At 41.6% G+C, this 20,052-nt stretch overlaps 1 protein-coding gene across 2 annotated transcripts in view; it reads right to left on the bottom strand.

Annotated features, from left to right (window-relative positions):
* Window positions 1-20,052, bottom strand: part of dlg5a (discs, large homolog 5a (Drosophila)) — a 61,781-nt gene that overhangs the window by 22,473 nt on the left and 19,256 nt on the right. For both annotated transcript variants that reach the window (XM_061837670.1, XM_061837672.1), the window contains exons 2-13: window positions 13,667-13,735; window positions 10,654-10,828; window positions 9,074-9,217; window positions 8,707-8,890; window positions 6,635-6,894; window positions 5,951-6,263; window positions 4,434-4,664; window positions 3,603-3,787; window positions 3,404-3,529; window positions 2,712-2,844; window positions 1,086-1,213; window positions 838-1,013 (exon numbers count right to left, since the gene is read on the bottom strand). In XM_061837670.1, coding sequence (XP_061693654.1) covers window positions 838-1,013; window positions 1,086-1,213; window positions 2,712-2,844; window positions 3,404-3,529; window positions 3,603-3,787; window positions 4,434-4,664; window positions 5,951-6,263; window positions 6,635-6,894; window positions 8,707-8,890; window positions 9,074-9,217; window positions 10,654-10,828; window positions 13,667-13,735 — 2,124 coding nt within the window. The remainder of the gene's footprint in view (window positions 1-837; window positions 1,014-1,085; window positions 1,214-2,711; window positions 2,845-3,403; window positions 3,530-3,602; window positions 3,788-4,433; window positions 4,665-5,950; window positions 6,264-6,634; window positions 6,895-8,706; window positions 8,891-9,073; window positions 9,218-10,653; window positions 10,829-13,666; window positions 13,736-20,052) is intronic.

Genomic DNA, 20,052 nt, shown 5'->3' with positions numbered 1-20,052 from the left:
AAAATGTAATGGATACTCTTTTGTGACTTTTGAGTTACTTTCAGTATAAGGGTGGATTAGTGGGTTGAGATGAATTAGCTATTGGTGGCTTCCTGCACACACAAGTCAGGCGCAGTCTGTACGCAGTGTTTGAACATACTTAAAACAATCTCTCTCCAAAACAATAAATTACAAATTCTGAAAATCTAAAACTACTTTTAATCTTTTCAACAAAAGTCATCACTGATTTTTAAAGCCATATATTTAAGTAAAATAAAAAAGGTTACTAGTGATCTCTACAGCTATATATAAACTGGAGACAAAAAAAAAAAAAAAGAAACGCAATGCTTTAGTTTTTGCTCCTATTTTTCATGAGATGGACTCCAAGATCTAAAACCTTTTCTGCATACACAAAAGGCCATTTCCCTCAACTATTGTTCAGAAATATGTATGTGAGCATTTCTGATTTGTTGTGATAATCCATCTAACCTCACAGGTGGAGCATATTAACATGCTGATTAGACTGACTATTACACAGCTGCCCCATAGGCTGAACCAGAATAAAAGGCCACTGAATGGTGCAGTTTTATCACACAGCGCAAGGCCATAGATGTCAGAAGTTCTGAGGAAGCCTGCAATTGGCATGCTCACTGCAGGAATGTGGATCTGATCTATTGCCGGTGAATTGAATGTCCGTTTCTCTACCATAAGCCGTCTCCAAAGGCATTTCAGGCAATTTGGCAGTTTATTCAACCGGCCTCACTACCGCGGACCACGTGTAACCACACCAGCCCAGGACCACCTTCATGACCATCTGAGACCAGATACTGACTGGTTTTCTGACGATATACTGTATACCTTTGTGACCCATGAGGTTGATGTGAACAGGAGTGAGCAGCCTTCCCCCGAGAGACTTTCTCCTTCGTACCACCATGTTGATGAGCCCGCCAACGTTAAGGACTGCCTTCATCACCTGCTTCCTGTCCTTGTTGGTCAGGTCAATGTCATTTATCTTCAGTAACCAGTCGTTCACCCTAGAAGCGCAAAGGAAGTCATGAGATCTCACACAATGTCAATGAGAAGCTACCACTTTTGAGCCTGCTCACCTTAACCTTCCGTCTGCAATACTTCCTTTGTCCACCCGTGTCACAAATATTCCACAGTCCCCCGGTAAATATGGATCGTTTACCCCTTCAGCGATATCAAACCCAAGTGCCTTCAAGTCCATGTCGTCCTGTAAATATAATGACATCAGTAAATGTCTGTAACTTTCAAATACAAGTTAAACATTAAAAGACAACTACAATAAAGTACTACTCATCATTTCAAGATACTTGATGGACTTCATTGAGGGCACATTACGTCTTTGGAGAGCCACACTGTCGCCTAGTCGTATTTTATAGGAAGTACATGGAAGGTATGGCATGTTGAACTTTGTGACCGTTTTGTCAGTTTGTGTCATGATCCTGCCGCTCCAGCCCGGGCTGCGCGGGTGCCAGTGCGGTTGCGTTGATTGGGAAGTGCACACCTGTGCCTCATGCGGCCTGATTATCTGGCATAGCCCCGATAACGACTGGTCCGCGCCAGTTCGTTGAGCTTCATGTCCCGTTCGAGTGCTCCGGTATCCCTGATCGACAACCCATGTACCGACTCCTGCCTGCTCGCTCACCTGCTCTCTTCGCCCGACGTCCCAACTACCGCTGCTGCATCTGACTGCCTGCTCGATCCCCGACCTCGGAATAATAAACGTTTCTCCCCGCACTACCTTGCATCGTCCGAGTCCTGCATTTGGGTCCTACTCCCGTTCCGATGGGACGTGACAGATTGAAGCTTTTTAAGTAATGTAATTCTACAATTATCAAGGCATCTGCTTTAAAAATCATATGTACTGTAATTTTGTGTATAATGGAGTTTCTCACCCAAAAAATTGCAAGTCAATAGTGTGCATAATACATAAGTATAGGGGGAAATGAAAAAAAAAAATTTAAAATGTATGCCGCCATCTAGTTGTTACGATAAAGCTGTACACTTTCATTCCAATATGCCACCGCTAACCCAGAGGTTACGAGAAAAATGTGCACTTTTTCTAACATGCCAATGCCACCTAGAGGTCATGAAAAAGGTGTTGCCTACAATTTCATTCCAAGGGGTATGCATGACTGACAGGGTTATGGATGACTGCTTATACTGTATGTACAGTTGTGCTCATAAGTTTACATACCCAGACAGAATTTGTGATTTTTTTTTTTCTTTTAAAGACTGATGAGTGAACAACAACTATGGTTAAGTTATTTATGGCTGTGTTTTGTTTAATGATGATGCCTTTCTGAGATGCTTGACAGTTTAACTTTAATCCCATTGAAATAATATTGGACTAAACTTTCACCCTATCAACTTTACAACACAATGAATTGGGACAAAATTCACAAATGTCTCACTGTACCACAAAAATTAACCTTGTGCCTCAACAGTGGGTATGGAAAGGAAACAGCGTTTTATAGCATTTTGTTTTTCGTTTGTTTTGTAATTATGGGTGAGAGTGTTTTTGTGCCCGTACAAACATTACAGTAATTATGACTTTACTATTAATTGTGTTAGTGTAGGTTAATGAGCGAATTATGTGTTGTGACTTGCTTAAAAGTACAGTACTCAGCCATTAAATGTAGGCCCACTGACCTCTAATTGGAAATAAAAAGCCTCTGAATTCATTCAAAACTGGGCGCTGCTCTTACCCTGTCCTTCTCAAACTCCACCACCTCAGTTTCCCACTCGAGGGAGTCCGTGTCAATGGCCGAGTCGTGAGAACTGTGGGCCATGAGCTGACAGAAGCGGGCCTCCTTCTCCAGCTGTCCTTCCATTTTCTCCCTTTATGTACCAACACGCAGTTATAGGTCAGCCAGTGTGTTACAGAAGATGTAATTACATATTAAATGTTTGTTTTGGGGAAAATGGGTTTCTCTGTCATCAAGGACATCAAATGCAAACTCAAACTAAAAATCCTCTGCCGGATGCCGTGGGGGCATCAGACCTTAAAACACCAAACTGCAAAGACTGCTTTCACTCCTTTGCTATTCACAATACAGGCAGCAGAGGGAGCTTTCACATGCCATATAGATATTCACAGGCAGTAAGAGGACAAATACTGTCCAACTGTTGTGTTTTGGGATTACATTTTTAATCTAGCCATCTGACAGACAAATGAGTGAGCACACTTGTGCATCTGAAGCCACAATATTAGAGATTCAACCCACCCACACAACAACTTAAATACAAAAAAGTGCAGTCGCACGACAGGATCGGGAGAGGTCATATTGTTCTCTGCTCGGTCAAGATGAGGAGAATTTTGCCTACAGTGGGGGGGTCGAGTCAGTAAGAGTTACCACCATTTTCCCATATTAAGTGAACACAATAACACAAAACTCACTTCATTTCTTTGAGCTCTCGCAAAGCATCATTCTTCTGCTTCCTCATATCGTCCAGATTCCTCAGCGCATCTGCGAGATCGCTGACCGCACGGTCTCGCTCTCGACGTAGGTTGTCACACAGCGTCCTGTGAATGCAGAGAAGGCCGACTGTGAAGCATCTGCTAAGCTTTCATAACTCGCAGCTCACAGTGGACGCACCTGATGCTCTCCCTCTCTGCCACGATTTTGTCCCGCTCTTGGAAGGCCCAGTCCCGACGACATTTGGCCACCTCAGTCTCCTGTGTGGCCTCCTTCAGCTCCTGGGACATTGCTTCATACTGTTTCCGCAGCATCTCAATTTCCTTATTGGCCCGCTCCATGTCGAGTGTGGCTGAATCTTGTTTCTGCACCAAAACATTTAATTAGTGGGGCGTATGTCACATTCCCTGTTGAGTTCTTATAGTTTAAGGAAAGAAGCATTGGCATAAACTAAGCAATCCGGTGATGTCTAACATTAGAACTATATGCAAAATGTGGCCTTTATGAAGAAAAAAATGCTGAAGAAGTCAAGGAGTCATTCATTGAACAGTATGTTTTGTTGTGGGTGCAAATTCGAGATTATAATAATCCGAGAATCCTCTATGTTCTTAATAATGTCCACACTGACCCTCTGTGTCTCCCCTAGAATCCCTTTATGCACAGCTGCATTTTCAATAAAGAGAATAATTTTAAAAAATTAAAAAAAAAATAAATAAGGAGTGGGAATATTTCAAACTCCTCTGTTACACAGCAAAAGTCATGCAGTTTCAAAATTCTCCAAGGCCATGGAGTGGAATAAGACCAAAAAAAAAAAAAAAACACTGTACACAGTGCCTCTGGGCAGCCAATCAAATCGGAAGATTATGACAGCGTTGATCAGTATAAAATGCTTATTATCGACAGATACTGATCAGGCTGATCAGACCCGTGTAAAATCTACCAATAACGTCTTTAGAATACATCTAACCTTTGATCTTAACATCCACGGGTGGCAGTAGAGGCCCAGCTTACCTGTCGGGCTTGGTAGTACTCCCGAAGGAGCTGATCCCTTTGAATGATGGCCTCTGTCCTCTCCTTGCGGGCCACATCTCGCTCCTCCCGGACCATCTCGATGTCCTTGCAGGCCTGGCTGAGCTCTTTCTGGGCCTCGGCTTTGTCCTTCACTTCATGGCAGTACTTCTCCAACAGCTCGTTCCTCTCACAGATGGCCCTGTCGCGGTCCACCAGTGACGAATTCAACTCCTGTGATGAGGAATAAGGGAAAAAAATTCAACATTTTAACACTGACTCACTGACAGCCAATGAAACTCTCTGGCAGATGTCCAGAATGTTCAGAGACGTTCAAGGAGGAGGATGGCAAACTATTTTTTTATGTGACCATTATTCCACCAGAGGGTGAGTTAATGTTTTATCTTCCAGCATCAAACCCACTGGTGCATGCATCCGGAACTAAAAAAGTTATTTTTCACTACAGCCAATATGTGCAGGTAACATTGGAGTTTTATCAGCCACAGTATATAAAAATTGTGACAAATAAACGTGACCAGACAACAAAAGGAACAGAGGACATCCCTCAGTTGGTATTCTTCCTACCTGGAATATGGCCAGGTACACTGAATGGCAGCAGCTAATCACAGGGCACATCTAGAAAAACAACCAATCACCCTAATAGACAATTTAGTCTTCAATTAACCAAGCATGCACCCTTTTGGAATGTGGAGGAAGCCAGAGTATGGAGAGAAAACTTGGAAACTCCAAACAGGAGAGCTGAGATTCGAACCGGGCACCACAACTGTGCTAAAAAATAAAATAAATTAAAAAATACCACCACGCTAACAACTCACATCCATTTCCCAGGTTATTTTAATAGAGGGATTTGCTTGTGGATGTGTCCATGTACCACATACTGGCTCTATGTGTTTAAATGCGGTTATTGTCTTTTTGCGTACACGCCTTTTTCCCCACATGGATTGAACAAGCAAAATTAGTTAGCTAAGTAGACAAATTAGATAAAGAAGACCATCATCTAAAACACCTTATTTTCATGAAGCAGTTTTGTATCCACAGCACAGACAGAAAAGGTGAGTGCGCGCATGTGGACTCAGCAGCAAAATAAATTTGTAATCATTTATATAAACTGCGCACTGCTCTGACCATAACTGAAGCATTCATTCAACACAGTCTGGGTAACAGTCAGTCAATAGACATTCGCTAATCTAAGTGCGCAACAGCCAACTCTACGCTCTCATTCGCTGACTCCCTTGTCACTCAGGAAGTCATGCAAATCAATATTGGGCAACCCGCAATCTGACGTTCATATATTCGTTGAATATATGATTATGGCAACCCAAAGTGGACAACAATAATACCTGAATCTCACATGCACATTATTATTTTTTTTTTAACTCAATCTAAATGCATCAATTACTAGATTAATCAATGCAATTATTGGTAGAATACCATTGATTCTGAAAATATTTCTCAGCTGCACTGTATATTACACACTGGCTATATCCACAGTTTAATACCTGTCTGAGTGCTTCCAACTCCTCACTAGCTACAACTCTTTCTGAGGAAGTGTTTTTCAGCCGGGCCTCAGCCGCCTCCAGCTCCGTCTGCAGCTTGTCCAACTCCTTTATGACCTGGTCGCGCTCGCTCATGATGAGGCGGTACTCGTTAAACACAGAGTCCCGCTCCTCCTTGTACTTGTCACAGTCCTTGGCCGACTTCAGTTGCAGGGTCTTGTAGCGTGTCACCTCTGACTGAAGCCGCTCCATCTCGCGCTGGAGCTCCTTGTTTTGAGCAGAGGACTTGTTAAGCTCCTGCTGCACGGAATCGAACCTGGGAAGATGAAATTGGGTAGATTATATAATTTGATGTGCAAAATACAGCCTCTACGCAGCCAGAACGTGAACCAAAATAACCTTAGCTAATAAATTCTGAAGCAATTATGTTGTGTATTTTCCGAGGCCATACAACCACAACTAGATTGCCCAGGTTTCCTTTGTAACATTAGTATTAACAGAGTGGCGGGGGCAGCGTATAATCACAAAGTACTGGGACGTTTCCCCTTGGCAGGCTTCCATCTCAAAAAGTCCAACAGTTGGGCAATCACAAGGTGCTTTCTGAAGGAGGCCTTGAAGAAAATAGCTGCTTAGAAATAGAGTGTGAACACAAGGGTTTCACACACATACACAGGTAATGGCTTTTACCTCCTAATGGATGTGGAATACTGCTGCTGGTAGTGCATAGCTGAGTCACGCTGTATGAGCAGCGCGTCCATCTGCTTCTGCAGCCGCCGGTTCTCCTCCTCGGCTTGCTCCAGACGGCTCAGGTCCGTGTTGTGCGCTGCCACCTTCTCACCGTAGCGCTTACTGAGGGTGTCATACTCCTTCTTCACACCCTCCAGCTTGTCCATTGCTGTATCGTACAATTTGTTGAGCACCTCCGAGGAGCCCTTTTCTCGCATTACCTGCCATGTGTGAACAAAAAAAAAAACAGTCACGAGACTCAATTTGACCAACATGAAAGTTGCAAAGGTTGAATGGTGAAAAGCTTGCAAAATTTACACCAACCAGCAGGAAAACAATTGTAACTACTAGAATGCTTTTAAAAAATGACAAATGGTATTGTCGTAATACACACGTGCATCTAACTCAACCTCATTTCAGCATCAAATGCAAAGCGTTAACACTCTTGTTTTGAAGAAGAATATGAAAACAGAAGAACTGAGATTAATTTAAACCATGAAGACTTTTGCAGTTTCCAGGTACTTTTGTACAGACTTTACGTGTGTTTCAGTTTCATCATGACTGATTGTAGTTTTATGAATGACTGACCAGAATCGTTAGTTCAGTTAACATTTCCTTAGTTTGGTTTCTACTTTGGGCAGCATGGTGGAGACTTGTTGCTAATCTACTAATTACTTTTCACTTATGGTCAAAGGGTCAGCACTTTAGGTGTATGTTAAGTAATTTTTACATTACATTTATTGTCTATTTCTTTCCACCCTGGAACTAACAAGTAATTTTGGCTAATACAGATTTGTTTACTGCTTATACATGTAATAAGATAAAACTTCTGTATTCATTTTTTTTAAAATCCCTGTACAATTAATGGTTTTGTCATCAGGACAGCTTGGATTTTGGATTATTTCAATTTCCCAATATAAATAAACCCAATGGTAAGGTACTGCTATATTGCAATCAAACGTGCTGTGCTTACATTTTGCAGCAGGTGGCAACAAAGAGCAGGCATTGATATCTTGTTTTACAGGGACAATAGATCTAGACACTCATGGATACCGTGCAAGATTAAGAGGAGGACTATATATCATTTAGACACGTCAATGCACATGACTGGAGCAGCAAATGAGTAAAATCAAAGGACCTACAATATTAACAGTAGCGTGTGTCCTTGAATGTGCATTACTCATTCAACTGAATGACTCATTATGGTAGATCTTGCTGATAACGCTTGCTGGATCCCTGTGAGAGCGGTAGCGGCCAAGGGGCTGTATTAACCTTGTCTACGCAGCATATAGCCTCATCTTGTAGCAAGATGCTTTGGGTCATTGTGCTCTTTGGCCAAGCCAAGCCTCATTTTTCCACTTTTGCACTTGTCCCTTTTGTAGAAACGCTGTGTAGGTTTCCGCTTCAGCTTGGCTTATAGTGTGCAACCAATGACCTATCCCCATAAGTACACTGCACTGGAGTCCTATATGGGTCAGAGCAGAACATTTGCCAGAGTGCCACAAAAGTCACTCACTGGAGAATCAAATGAAGCTCTCAATAATTCACCTTAAAAACTGGTCTGATTTAAATTGTAAGGTGTCAGAAGACAATGTTTTAAGAAAGATACAGTGGTGTCTCGAGACACAACTTTGATTAATTCCATGTGCACACTCGTAAAATCCAAACATTCATATTAAAAATCATCTTTCCACATTGAAATTAATGGCCAAGCCAGTAATTCATTCTACCCTCTTTACCCACCAAAAATGAAAAAAAAATAATTACAATTATTTTTGAATAAGGGGAAAAAATAGCACTTATCTTCTTTGTTCATAAAAACGTTTGTTTGCATTTTTCTTTTTTGTAGAAAATAAAAGGACCTCTGAAGTGAGAGGCAGATGTGATAGTCACTATTTTCACCAGGCTGCCTTCTTGAATAATAATTGTCCTAAAACATTTGATTGTACTGTATCTTTACACTATTTAAGGTATAGATGTCAGTGCATGAGGGCATCACACAGTGTATGTGTGTGCGCTGGAGTGGACTGTACCTGTTGCTGCTGCAGTCGGAGGTCGGACAACTCCTTCTGGTCTTGACCGTGCAACCGCTGGAGCTCCTCACAGCTCTGTTTGAGGTGATTGTGCTCTCGGACCAGTTGAGCATTGTCCCTACGCAACGTCTCCATCTCCTCCTTGAGCTGCGTCTGTTCGCCCAGGACACGGCTGTGCAGCATGCTGGTTTATGAGCGAACAGCCAAACGGAGGTTAACTCGTGAAAAAATGTTCAAGAAGGATCTTTGCACACACTTGCACATGTCAACCGAGCACGTCTTTTTGTGGCGTTTGACGACATTAGGGTCGCTGTTTCAATATATTACAACAATTACCATATACTACATAGCAGCAAGGGATACTCACTGGTAGAAGTCGGCCTCTTTGACAGCCTCCTCGCACCTCTTCAGTGTTTTTGTGTGCTGGTTCTGGAGAGACTGCAGATCTCCCATGGCCCTCATGCACTGGCTTTTTAACCGCTCATAATCATGGCTGGCTTTGGAATTTGGCCTTAAGAGATGCAACAAGGAATAGAGATGCCACTCAGAATAGCGAAGAAAAAACCCAACACTGTCGCAAGGACAGACGCGAAAGTTCAGATTCCTCTCATTGGTGAGATCGGCAACATTCTTAGAAGGGATGGGGGGGAAAAAACATCTTCATGACCGTGGCATTGATTGCTTTCCAACAGTCGAAAATAGTTTTACACAATTATACCAGATTTCATCATGATCATTTTGTGGGTGTGTATATTTTTTTCCTTATGAAACTGTTGATAGGAAAGGTGTCTATTGGGGTGGGGGGAGGGGGGGGGGTCATTCTTAGAATGGATAGGGAAAAAGTGGTCATGAACATTTTGATGACTGGCATTGATCGCTTTCCAACAGTAGAAAATAGTTTTACACAATTATACCATATTTCACCATGATCATTTTGTGGCTGTGTATGTATGTATATATATATATATATTTTATTTTTTTTTTAATTAAACTGTTGATAGGAATATGCGTCGGGGGGATTTCTTTGTTTAAACTGATTTTTAGTGGACTATATGGCTGAGAACCAGCACAGAGTGTACCCCTCTCACCTGAAGATAATTGGGATAGACTCAAGCACACCCACAAACCCTAGTGAGGATAAGCGGTACAGAAAATGGATATATTAAGTCAGTATTATATAAAATTTGGCACCTTTCAAGGGACTTCGTAAATAGGATATGCATGTATAATTTATACCAATAGTAACTATGCTTGGTTCTAGTCAAATAATATATAGAAATCAAATGGATCACAATAAACTTTAATATCGTGAAAAAAACTATTGCACTGCCCCCCTTAATCAAAACTAATCAATACAGAAATTAGGGGGACAGTGGATGTTAGAGAGGAGGATGCACGAGATAGGCTTGGATGGAAAAAGATGACACGCTGTGGCGACCCCTAACGGGATAAGCCGAAAGAAAAAGAAGAAGAAGGCACGAATTGGCCTTCTGAAAAGTATTTACCATTTTCTGACCCGTTTCATGAATTACTTTTTCCACTTAATTTTCTGAAATTAACTTTTCTTAGTGATTAAGTAGTGAGTCAAATTTAATGAGATGCATATACAACGAAAAACAAAGGTCAGTTCTAGAAAAACGTAACGAAGGCAGATCTGCAAAGGATAGCTCGGGACTTTAATTAAACAGTAATACTGTATACAAGTGCTCCTTTTTTGGTGAGCAATTTTTAAAATGGGCTCAGCATTCCCAACTTTTTAATGTCTCAACCACGTCTATAAACCGAGGTAACTAACTGCATTCACTGTTACTTTCTTTCATGAAGTAAAAAGAGGAAATTTGAGCAAGGCGTTTATTTGTTAATAACGTACCCCGCTAAAGAGGACAGCACATTTATAAATAAAGTGGAAGGAATGTTGGCATGCACCAGGGAAGTTAGGCTTTGTACCTGCAGTCATCAAATGTGGTGCCAGGTGATGCCAGGGCCAGTCGCTTGCGGAGTTCGTCCCGCTCCCTAGTCACCTGGCGAAGCTGGAACAGGACAGTGTCCAGGTGGTCACTTGGTGGCCGGTTGTCGTTGATGGCGGGGGGCGGGGAGGATGCGTCACCATTCACGGGCGAACCTATGACAGTGAGCAAGTTATTGTTGCTGTGGTCCAGCAAAGGCACAGTACAGTTCAAATTACGCCTATTAGTAGGAATAATACAAACCTTAAAAGGCGCATGGACAGATGAATAAGGGGCTGGGGGGAAATTGCAGTTACATACAAAAGGTAAAATGCAGGTTCATGCACCACATATTTCAGAGCAAATCCTCCAAATGCCCTTTTCCTCCCATGTTAGAAGGGTAGGCAAAAAAAAAAAAAAAAATTACAAGTTGGCATTGCCTACAAGCTTCTGTTTGGGGCTCACTAGGGTGAAATCACTCCACAGTGGAGACACGAGGCTGAAATTTTTTCAATATTCTCTCCAGGCCCCAAGGGTCCCATAGGAAAAGAATGAATTCCACTATTAATCATGGGGTAGGGCAGGAGCGAGAGCGAAAGTCCCCGGGAGTGGGAAACCATAGCCAGCTACCGAATAAATACTAGACTTTACGCCGATTTTATTGGTCTGATCAGAATCGGCCAATAAAAAATAAATAATGTACTACTGACCTTTCCCAATTTTCAGGAGAAAAATGCAAACTATACATAACAAATTATAGTAAATTTCTGTGTGTGCTTTTGAAAAAAGCAGAATTTTGATTCCAACCTCACATTGGAGTAGTCATGATATTTCCGGTAAATTTATTTGCAACTTGAACAAGGGGAGATGAGCACTTCAGTGTAATTCCTTCTTAATCCTCTAGGTTGGCTTCAGTGCCAGGGTGCTGTAAATCCAGAGAGATGTATCTTGGAATTAGACGACATGTAATCTGTGACACGGGTTAACAAGGATACTTGACTTCTAAAGCCATCAATAGCAGTGAATGTGTTTGAAAAGGGAAGGTACGTTTGGATTTGGACAGTGCATGTGTCTTTCTGGTGTGGTTTTAGAGCGCATTCCAGTCAAAATTGTCTTTGGTTGAATTACATTCTTTTCCATTACGACAGGGCTTACTACAAAATCTGGATTCTTTGCCAAAAAGACAAGCAAATGTGTCACTAAGCAGTCACCACTGTACAAAGAGGCGCATTCATGGCAAAGACTTGGGGCAGGAAATTGGAGGATTATGTTCATCTTTGACTCAACATTTTGGCCCTTCTGGAGGTTTATGTAACACTGCTGAGTCATTTGGACCTTTGTCAAAAGCAGCAAAAACATGCATGGCAGTGATCCTTAAAGAAAGAACATAGCTAGAGGTTTTCACTGCTCAATGTAGGGTTTAAGACAAAATGGGAAAAATCCCTCAAAATAATTTCATCTCCATCCCATATTAACGATGCGCTCATTCAAGAACTGCAAAAATCCTGGCGGTCAAGGATGAAATCAAATATCGATAAGGTGTTTTTTTTTTTTAAAGGACTTACATTTTAAAACTGTTACCATGTGTTTTGATAAGATATATATGACATGTTCACCAAAATATCCTATGGACTAAGGAAAATAGTGCATACTTTTTGATTTTATGTGCATGTGGCATATAATCATTTTGACCAGGCTTAAAAGGCGGCTCTAGAACTGTCCATCCAGTGAATCCCCAACTCTTTTTTTTTTTTTTTTTTGCAGCACACACACCTTTTGGAGATGAAATTACACACACACACACACGCACTTTTTCTCCATGCAAACGTACACAATGACAAAGCCTAGTAAATGTAATTTGAGGTGCCGATCAATCACGTCATTGGTTGGATTGGCGAGTGAGATCAGAGCCGATTAGGCCATCCATAAAAATATTTTGGTTTCCGGTAACAAGAGTGGGGGGGGGGAAATGAGTATGTAGGTCGGTTGGAATTTTTGTTTTTTGTTTTGTTTTCTGTAAATATTTTGGCCCATACACTACAAATAATTATATTCAGTGTGCTGATGTATCTTACATGTTAGCTATAAATTATATAAATATTTATTTCTTCACATTTTCAACTTCCCAATAATGATTTAAAATCACTGCTGTGCATCCCTGGATAACATACATAGCTTCTTCTTTGGGTACTGAACTTGGGAATGAGGCGGTGGCTCAGTCGACCTTATTCAAGGTCTTCGTTAAAAAAAAGCAGTTGTTTCCCAGATTACCTTTTTTTTTTTTTTTTTTTTTTTTTAAATGGGAAGGAAAGGTCTAGACTTTTATTTGGTAGCTGCCATCATAGTGATAAATGCATCCATTTTGGGCCGTTCAACAGTGGCATTTTTCCTCAAATGAAAAATCACTACCCTAAGATCCGGATCGAACGGTAATAATGTCTCAAAATCATTAGATCATTCAGATTGGATGCCACCGTGCATTTGCCGAAGTCACAGTGCTTTTATGAGACAGCGTGTCATCTCCAAATTCTTCTGGGGCAATTTGTTTGAATGCATCCTGGAGTGTTAAAGAAGGGCTCAGCTTTCTCAACCTAATAGTCACGATGTACTCGACATTTAAAATAAGCGAGAAAGCAAACGGGACGCCGTCCGCCATGATAGCGTGAGGCAGGTGGCGAGAAAATCACTTCCTGATTGGCTAATATTATATCAAGCAGCCATGAGAGAATTCAAGATTATTTTTATTTGTCCATTAAATGACCATAAAATTGGACTGTACAAAGAGAGATGTTACTGCGACGGTATCTAGTCACTGAGTCTAGCGATGGACTAATTATGGTAATTTGGATACTGATTGTATTTACATATTGGTCTCAGTTTATTGTATGTTGTTTGTATTATGTATCAATTGAATTCTTCAATGTAACCAGTATCAGTATTGTGACATTCCTGTCATTGTTGTCAAAAATATGGCCACAATACGATGAACAAATGCTTGTGCACCATATACGTACCAACGCTGCTGAGGGAGCTGCTGCTCTCTGAGTCAGACGGCATGGTAGAGAGGACACTGTATGTGGAACCTGACAACACAAAGCAGAAATCCGACATCAACATTCCACAGCATGAGACTCAACGGGCTTCTTCTCATGTATAGGACCAGGCGTCAGCCATATTACAGCTGCAGGTATATGACACAATCGGGCGTGGGCCTAGGATTGGGATAATCCAGACATCAGCGTTCCTCCTTAGCAAGATTCACATTAACGCCACAGATTGCTGTCATCATTAAACCGCCTTTCGCCTCACTGTGCACTTTTGCCTGGCTTTGATGTCTAGCCTCTGTATGTTTCTGCTACAGAGGCACAATGTCACAGCTCAAATGTGATTTTCTCTTTTTATGTCAGGAGTGTGAGCACGCACCTCTCACAAAAAACTCCCACGTACACGTATACACACCCACACCCACACATACACACAAGGGAGTGCTAATTATATTTCTTCGTCTCAATTGGTCTACTGTATGTATTGTTAAGATGGCAGAATATTGATGCACAGGCGATCACAATACAAAGGGAGGATGTGCAGATGTTTGTTACGCTGCAGAGTGCCTGCTCTAAAGGGCAACGGCAACCTTCAAGCAACATGAGCAGGGTTTTTTTTAGTCCAAAACTGAATCTCAGATTTGTGCATTCTGCAGAAAGGAGCATATTTTGCACAACATACTGCATGCTTTGGCACGCAACACGTCCTTATTTAAGGTTACATGTGCTCTAACTGCAATTTTAGCATCAGTGTTATGTTGGCAAATGTAATGATGTGAGGATGGCAGGAGCTAATGATTATCTATTATGAGAATATGCACAAAAGTATTCATCTGTACCTTTTATTTTTTAACCAGTTACAGTATTATCTGACAAGCAGTGTTGCATGAACTGATAAATTTGTCCATAGGTGTGAAAGTGACTGTGAATGGTTTTTCTGTGCCCTCTGATCGGATGGCAGCCGGTCCAGGACGTACCTTGCCAAGCCCCAAAAGTCAGCAGGGTTAGGCTACAACTCACCTGCAAATCTAATCATGCAGTATAGATATATGGATGGACATTGTTAAAATGTTACTTAAACTTTGCCTGTATTGTTAAGTTTTATGATGGTGATAGTTTGACTCTGAAACAAACTATATTTTTATTTCTTCCTATAAAATATTTTCAATATGTACAAGGTGGACAAGTTTGTTAGAACAAATTATGGTTGACCTTGTTTTTTTTAAATGATAAACTGCTTGTGTTCGTCTCGGCTCTAAAAGAAAAAAAAAAAAAAAGAGCACAGTATCAGCACCTTTTCTCCCCTCGACACAATTAAAAAGTGCTGCATTCCTTCTGCAGGAAGAACCTGAGCCTCACTCTCTATAGCAAACAAAACCCCGATACAGCCATCAGAGCTCGTAAGAAGAAAGCGGCAGTAAATCACAAAAGGAAAACAGATTTGCTGGTGCGTGCCAGCCTCCTCTAAATGGGCCTCAACAATAAACTGAAAATCTTATTCAGAATCTAATTCGAACGGCACGAACATGAGTAAAAATGCAGTTTAAAGGGGAAAAAAATGGCGTGTGCTATATTTACTCTGACACACGAGTTCCCGTGAAGAGGGTTTAAGAGCTGGCCGCCTTTGTAAGCAGCAGCCAACAGATTGATGCAAACTGTTCCCTATCTCCATCTCTGTCCTCGCCTCCCTACCGGGTTTGAGCGGCACTCTGGCTCCAGTCCTTCCATGTGTGACAAGGCCATGCCTAATTAAGTGTGAGCGAGTGCAAGACTGAGCCACTCCATCTTCGACCCCGTAGACAGTGGAGAGGCCGGAGATGGTGAGAGAGCACACAAGGAGATGGCGTGTAGAAAAGGCAGGCAGATGAAAGGAAGATAGCTGAAGCACAAAAACAGACAAAAGCTATTTGAAGGGAAAAAGGAAAACCCGAGTAAGGGTCAGATAAGGAAAAAAGAAGCATGGTGGAAAGGAAAGCCTTTTAATCTCTTCTGATGAGCCGTGATGCTTAACACATTTGGTGTGGATTTCTTTGATTTTCTAATGGGCCAAACAACAGACTCTGGGCTGTGCATAATTACGTCTCCACAAAAATAAAACCTCAAAACTCATTTGCATGGTTGGGACAGCTGACTTCTTGAACCCACTATCTGCCTGAGCCTGTCTCACACTAAACAGACGTAAGCCATCGCGGGGAGTTATAATAACTCTGCTGCAGGTTAAATCCTTTTCATATCCAATGCGTTGTCACTCAATGCTGACAGAAAAAGCCGCAAATGTTGCTTCTTGAATGTGTTTTTGTTTTATTGTTTTTTTTAGGAGGTGGGAGGTAATTTGAAAAGCACTTGATGAATTAAAAAAAAAAAAAAAGACTAATCCAATGGAAGTGGACACTCGCCAAATGACTCACAACCGCAGTGGATATCGAGAGTGAAGCTTTTTGAAATAACATTTGTTTTTCTGATGGGGAAAAGAGATCACGGATAACCAGTAGGAGAATATTACAATCACTGTTATAACTGAAAAAAAAAGGATTGTTGCATAAGGATGCACGCCCTAAAACCCATATAGTTTGTTGTTTTTGTAATGCCCCTACATGAGCGCACCAGTAATGGCAAAGGGGATGAAAGATGATCACAGATGCGTAAACAGAGAACTTATTGTGAAATGTTCTGGCTGCCCAACACAAATTTTAATCGGACGTACTGTACCTAAAAGGATTACGGCCAATAACACAGCTGCCAACCTATATACTAACTTTGGGCGAAAGCCGGACTACAATCAGATCTCAAACGTCAAGATGAAAACTGACATAGACAGCAATGCTGACGGGACCGGACAGGTTATGTTTGGACAATACGTCGAATAGTTATTTTTCCCCTTTGATAAAGAAAATCACTATTAAAAAAAACAGCCTATTTGTATTTCTTTGGTGATCTTAAAGTGTGCAGACGATGCAAAAATATACTGTAATAATTTGATAAGGGAGCGCAACCGGTTCGATCGTTGGCCTCACAGTTCTGTGGACTAGGGCAATCTGTTTTCTTCCCACATTCCCAAAACATACACTAATTGTTTGTCTCTATGTGCCCTATGATTGGCAGGCAACCATTCAGGGTGTACCCCGCTTCCTGCCCGAATATACCTGGGATAAGTTCAGGCACTTCCGTGACCCTTGTCAGGATGAGCAGCTCAGAAAATTGTGGAAAAGAATTTGAGAAGTAGGCCAGTACTTTTTCCACATCACTGTAATGTGACACACAAAGCACATTAGCAGCGAGATGCAACAGCTTCTAATGGTCATAGCCTCTAGCTGTTCCCCTCAACAGTGGGAGAGCACTGAAAAGAAAAAGGAGTTTTCCCTCTGAAAGAAAAACGGGAGACACAGCCCAAGGCTCAACATACTGTATGAATGACATAATTGACAAGAAAGACCCAAAATGTTCAGCAGTCCAGATTTGACATGAAACAAGAGTTGGTTGCAATGTTCATTTTGCAATTCCTTGATCAACTCATTTAATCATTTGCTTTTTAAATATATATAATGGGGTGGGAGATTTGTATTTGGTAGTTGTGACTTGAAAAGGTTGTGCTATAGTGGAGGTCTTGCATGGATGCATACCTTGGGCCTGGTACACACAAGGATTTTTAAATCTTGAGATTTGTTACAGATCTGTCCCCCCACACACGAGGAGTTTTGATCGTATAGTGCAGGGGTCGGCGACCCGCAGCTCTTTCATCTTTATGTTGAGACTCTGCGTGGCTTGGGAAAATGAATTACAAGTGTCCGATTGAAGTGTATGTTATTTGTCTCAAAAACGTGTACCATGGCGGCACGGTGGGGCAGCTGTAGAGCGTTGGCCTCACTGTTCTGACAACCGGGGTTCGAATTCCGGCCTGCCTTTGTGGAGTTTACATGTTCTCTCTGTGCCAGTGTGGGTTTTTTCTGGGCATTCCCGTTTCCTCCTACTTTCCAAAAACATGCATTAATGGAAGACTCTAAATTGTCCCTAGGTGTGATTGTGAGTGCGACTGGTTGATTGTCTATGCGCCATGTGATTGGTACCCTGCCTCCTGCTCGATGAAAGCTGGGATAGGCTCCTGCACTCCCGCGACCCTCGTGAGGATAAGCATCTCAGAAAATTAATGGATTGATTGATATACATCATGTCATCTTAGTAAGTTGGAGTTCTTACTTCTTCTTACTAAGACGGCAGTTTACGGTCCTGCGTAAAGATGAAAGTGACTCCCCGTGTTGTCTTTTCTGTGGAAACCGGGTCGAAATGGCTCTTTTGAGTATTAAAGGTTGCCGACCCATGATATAGTGTGTGACATGTGCCATCGTTCTTATCATTGCACACCACCGACAAAATGATTCTGTTCCACCACATCCACAATCTAGTCCTCCAAGACATACAGTAGATCTTGCATGAACAAGCACAATCTAACAAAAACCAAGATGAAGTAACATAACAACCAACATATGATACAAAACTGAAAGAGGACATACAAGAGGATGAGGGAATGATGATTGGGATTATATTGTTAACAGAAAAATTCAGAACAAAAAAAAAAAGAGGAAAAAAAGACAAAACGGAAAGAATCCTGGAGAAAGCGTGAACGTGGACTTTATAATCACTCAGCGAGCTACAGGCAATTTCACAAATTAAGATAATGGCTGGTGTTATTGTCCTCGTAACACGGGTAGGACGTGCTTGTTTTTATTTCCCCTCCACTTCCTTTTTCCTCAGACAAGTCGCTTCTCAACCGGCTGTATATTACATTTCATGTCACAATTCACAGAGTCTTGACTCATCAAGCTTTCCCAACACACTCATAACGTTCATAAATACTGAACGTTTAATATGCAAGATTGCTGACTTTGATGTGTTTTGGACCTTATTATTTTTGGACAAATGCACTTTTAACATACACACACCAGACCACAGTATAATCACATAAATTAATCTAATAAAATATGGTGTTTGTGGTCCTTGGTTGGTGAGGGGCAAAATGGTGACAGCCAGATTATCTTTTAATGTATAAGAAGCTTCAGGACACCTCATGTTGGTGGTCTTTGAAGAGTAAACTAATTGAGACTGAGTTTTGTCTCCGTTCCTTAAAGCCGTGAATTCTGATTTCTACAGTTGATCAATTCATTACTATGCCCGTTTGTGCTTTCTATATCCAGCATAACACTCCCACAAATGGGAGGATTACAGGGCAATCCTCAGGATTTAGCTACACGGACAAAATGAGCACATTTGGATGAGAACTGCGAGCTTATAGGCAATTAGCCCGAATGTCACATAAAGGGCAGCTTCCTGGAGGTCGATGGGCAGTGTCAGCATTGGCCTGTTGCTATGACCTAAATAGGTCAAGAGAGGACTTTCCTCTACCTTCGGGGGCGCACTACCCCCACTCGCATCACCGCCTTCCCTCCCGATCAAGTGATGTGCTCAGCGACCAACACTCGCTTCAGATGAATAGATAAGGTGCTCAGGCACATAAGGCGAGGTGACACGTGTTGCCATGGTGAGGCTGGATGAGGAGAGGCAGAGGCGATAGGGATTAAAATGGAGCGTACGAGGAGCGAGAGTTATCAAACAAAGATCCAAAGTCTGGCTTCAACTGAGACTGAATTATTAAACAGTTCCAGAAAATTCGCATCGCTGCCAACTGACACAAAAAGATAAAAACACTGCGATTAGAATCTTGATGGGCTGCAGGATGCCTGAAACTTTCATGCTGATCGTCATACATAACTCAGCCAGCTTGTAGCTTTTAACATTATGGTCACACGATCCAGAAGCAGCATTGCTATTGCAAAAACAAAGCCTATTAATTACCTGTCAGCTTCCCTCAGTGTTAAAAAAATAAACAAAAATGAAACTACCAATTTTTTACAAGCCTTCACCACCTTTTGACTATAGAAGCATGCGATAAGATCAGCACACACACACAAAAACATGGCCTGACTTGCTTGTTTTGTGCTTTGCTTCAGTGAGGGAAAGGGATGGGGTGTCAGTACAAAGCCAAAGACAAAAAAGCAAAATTTACATCTCCAACCTCTAAATCCTGGCTACGCTGCAGTTTATGATGTGTGGAAGTTATTGGATAGAGGTAATGATTCATCTTTCTACGACCTCAAAGATCGATGTTATACCAAGACGCAGAGCACCCCAATTAAGGATAGGCATTTTACTTAATTGTTTCCAACACTCCCCCTGCACCCCCCCCCGCCTCCCATCCCAATATTTTTAATGAGATACAAGAATTCCTCTTTGTATTGTTCTGAACTGTTTCCATTGTACTGTTCTATTGAGCAGAATAATGCTGCCTATAGATGTTGCCATAA

The sequence above is a fragment of the Syngnathoides biaculeatus genome, chromosome 12 (genome assembly GCF_019802595.1).
Source record: "Syngnathoides biaculeatus isolate LvHL_M chromosome 12, ASM1980259v1, whole genome shotgun sequence".
NCBI lineage: Eukaryota > Metazoa > Chordata > Actinopteri > Syngnathiformes > Syngnathidae > Syngnathoides > Syngnathoides biaculeatus.
Note: the sequence above shows the minus strand (reverse complement) of the source record. Positions and strands in the feature narration are given on the sequence as shown.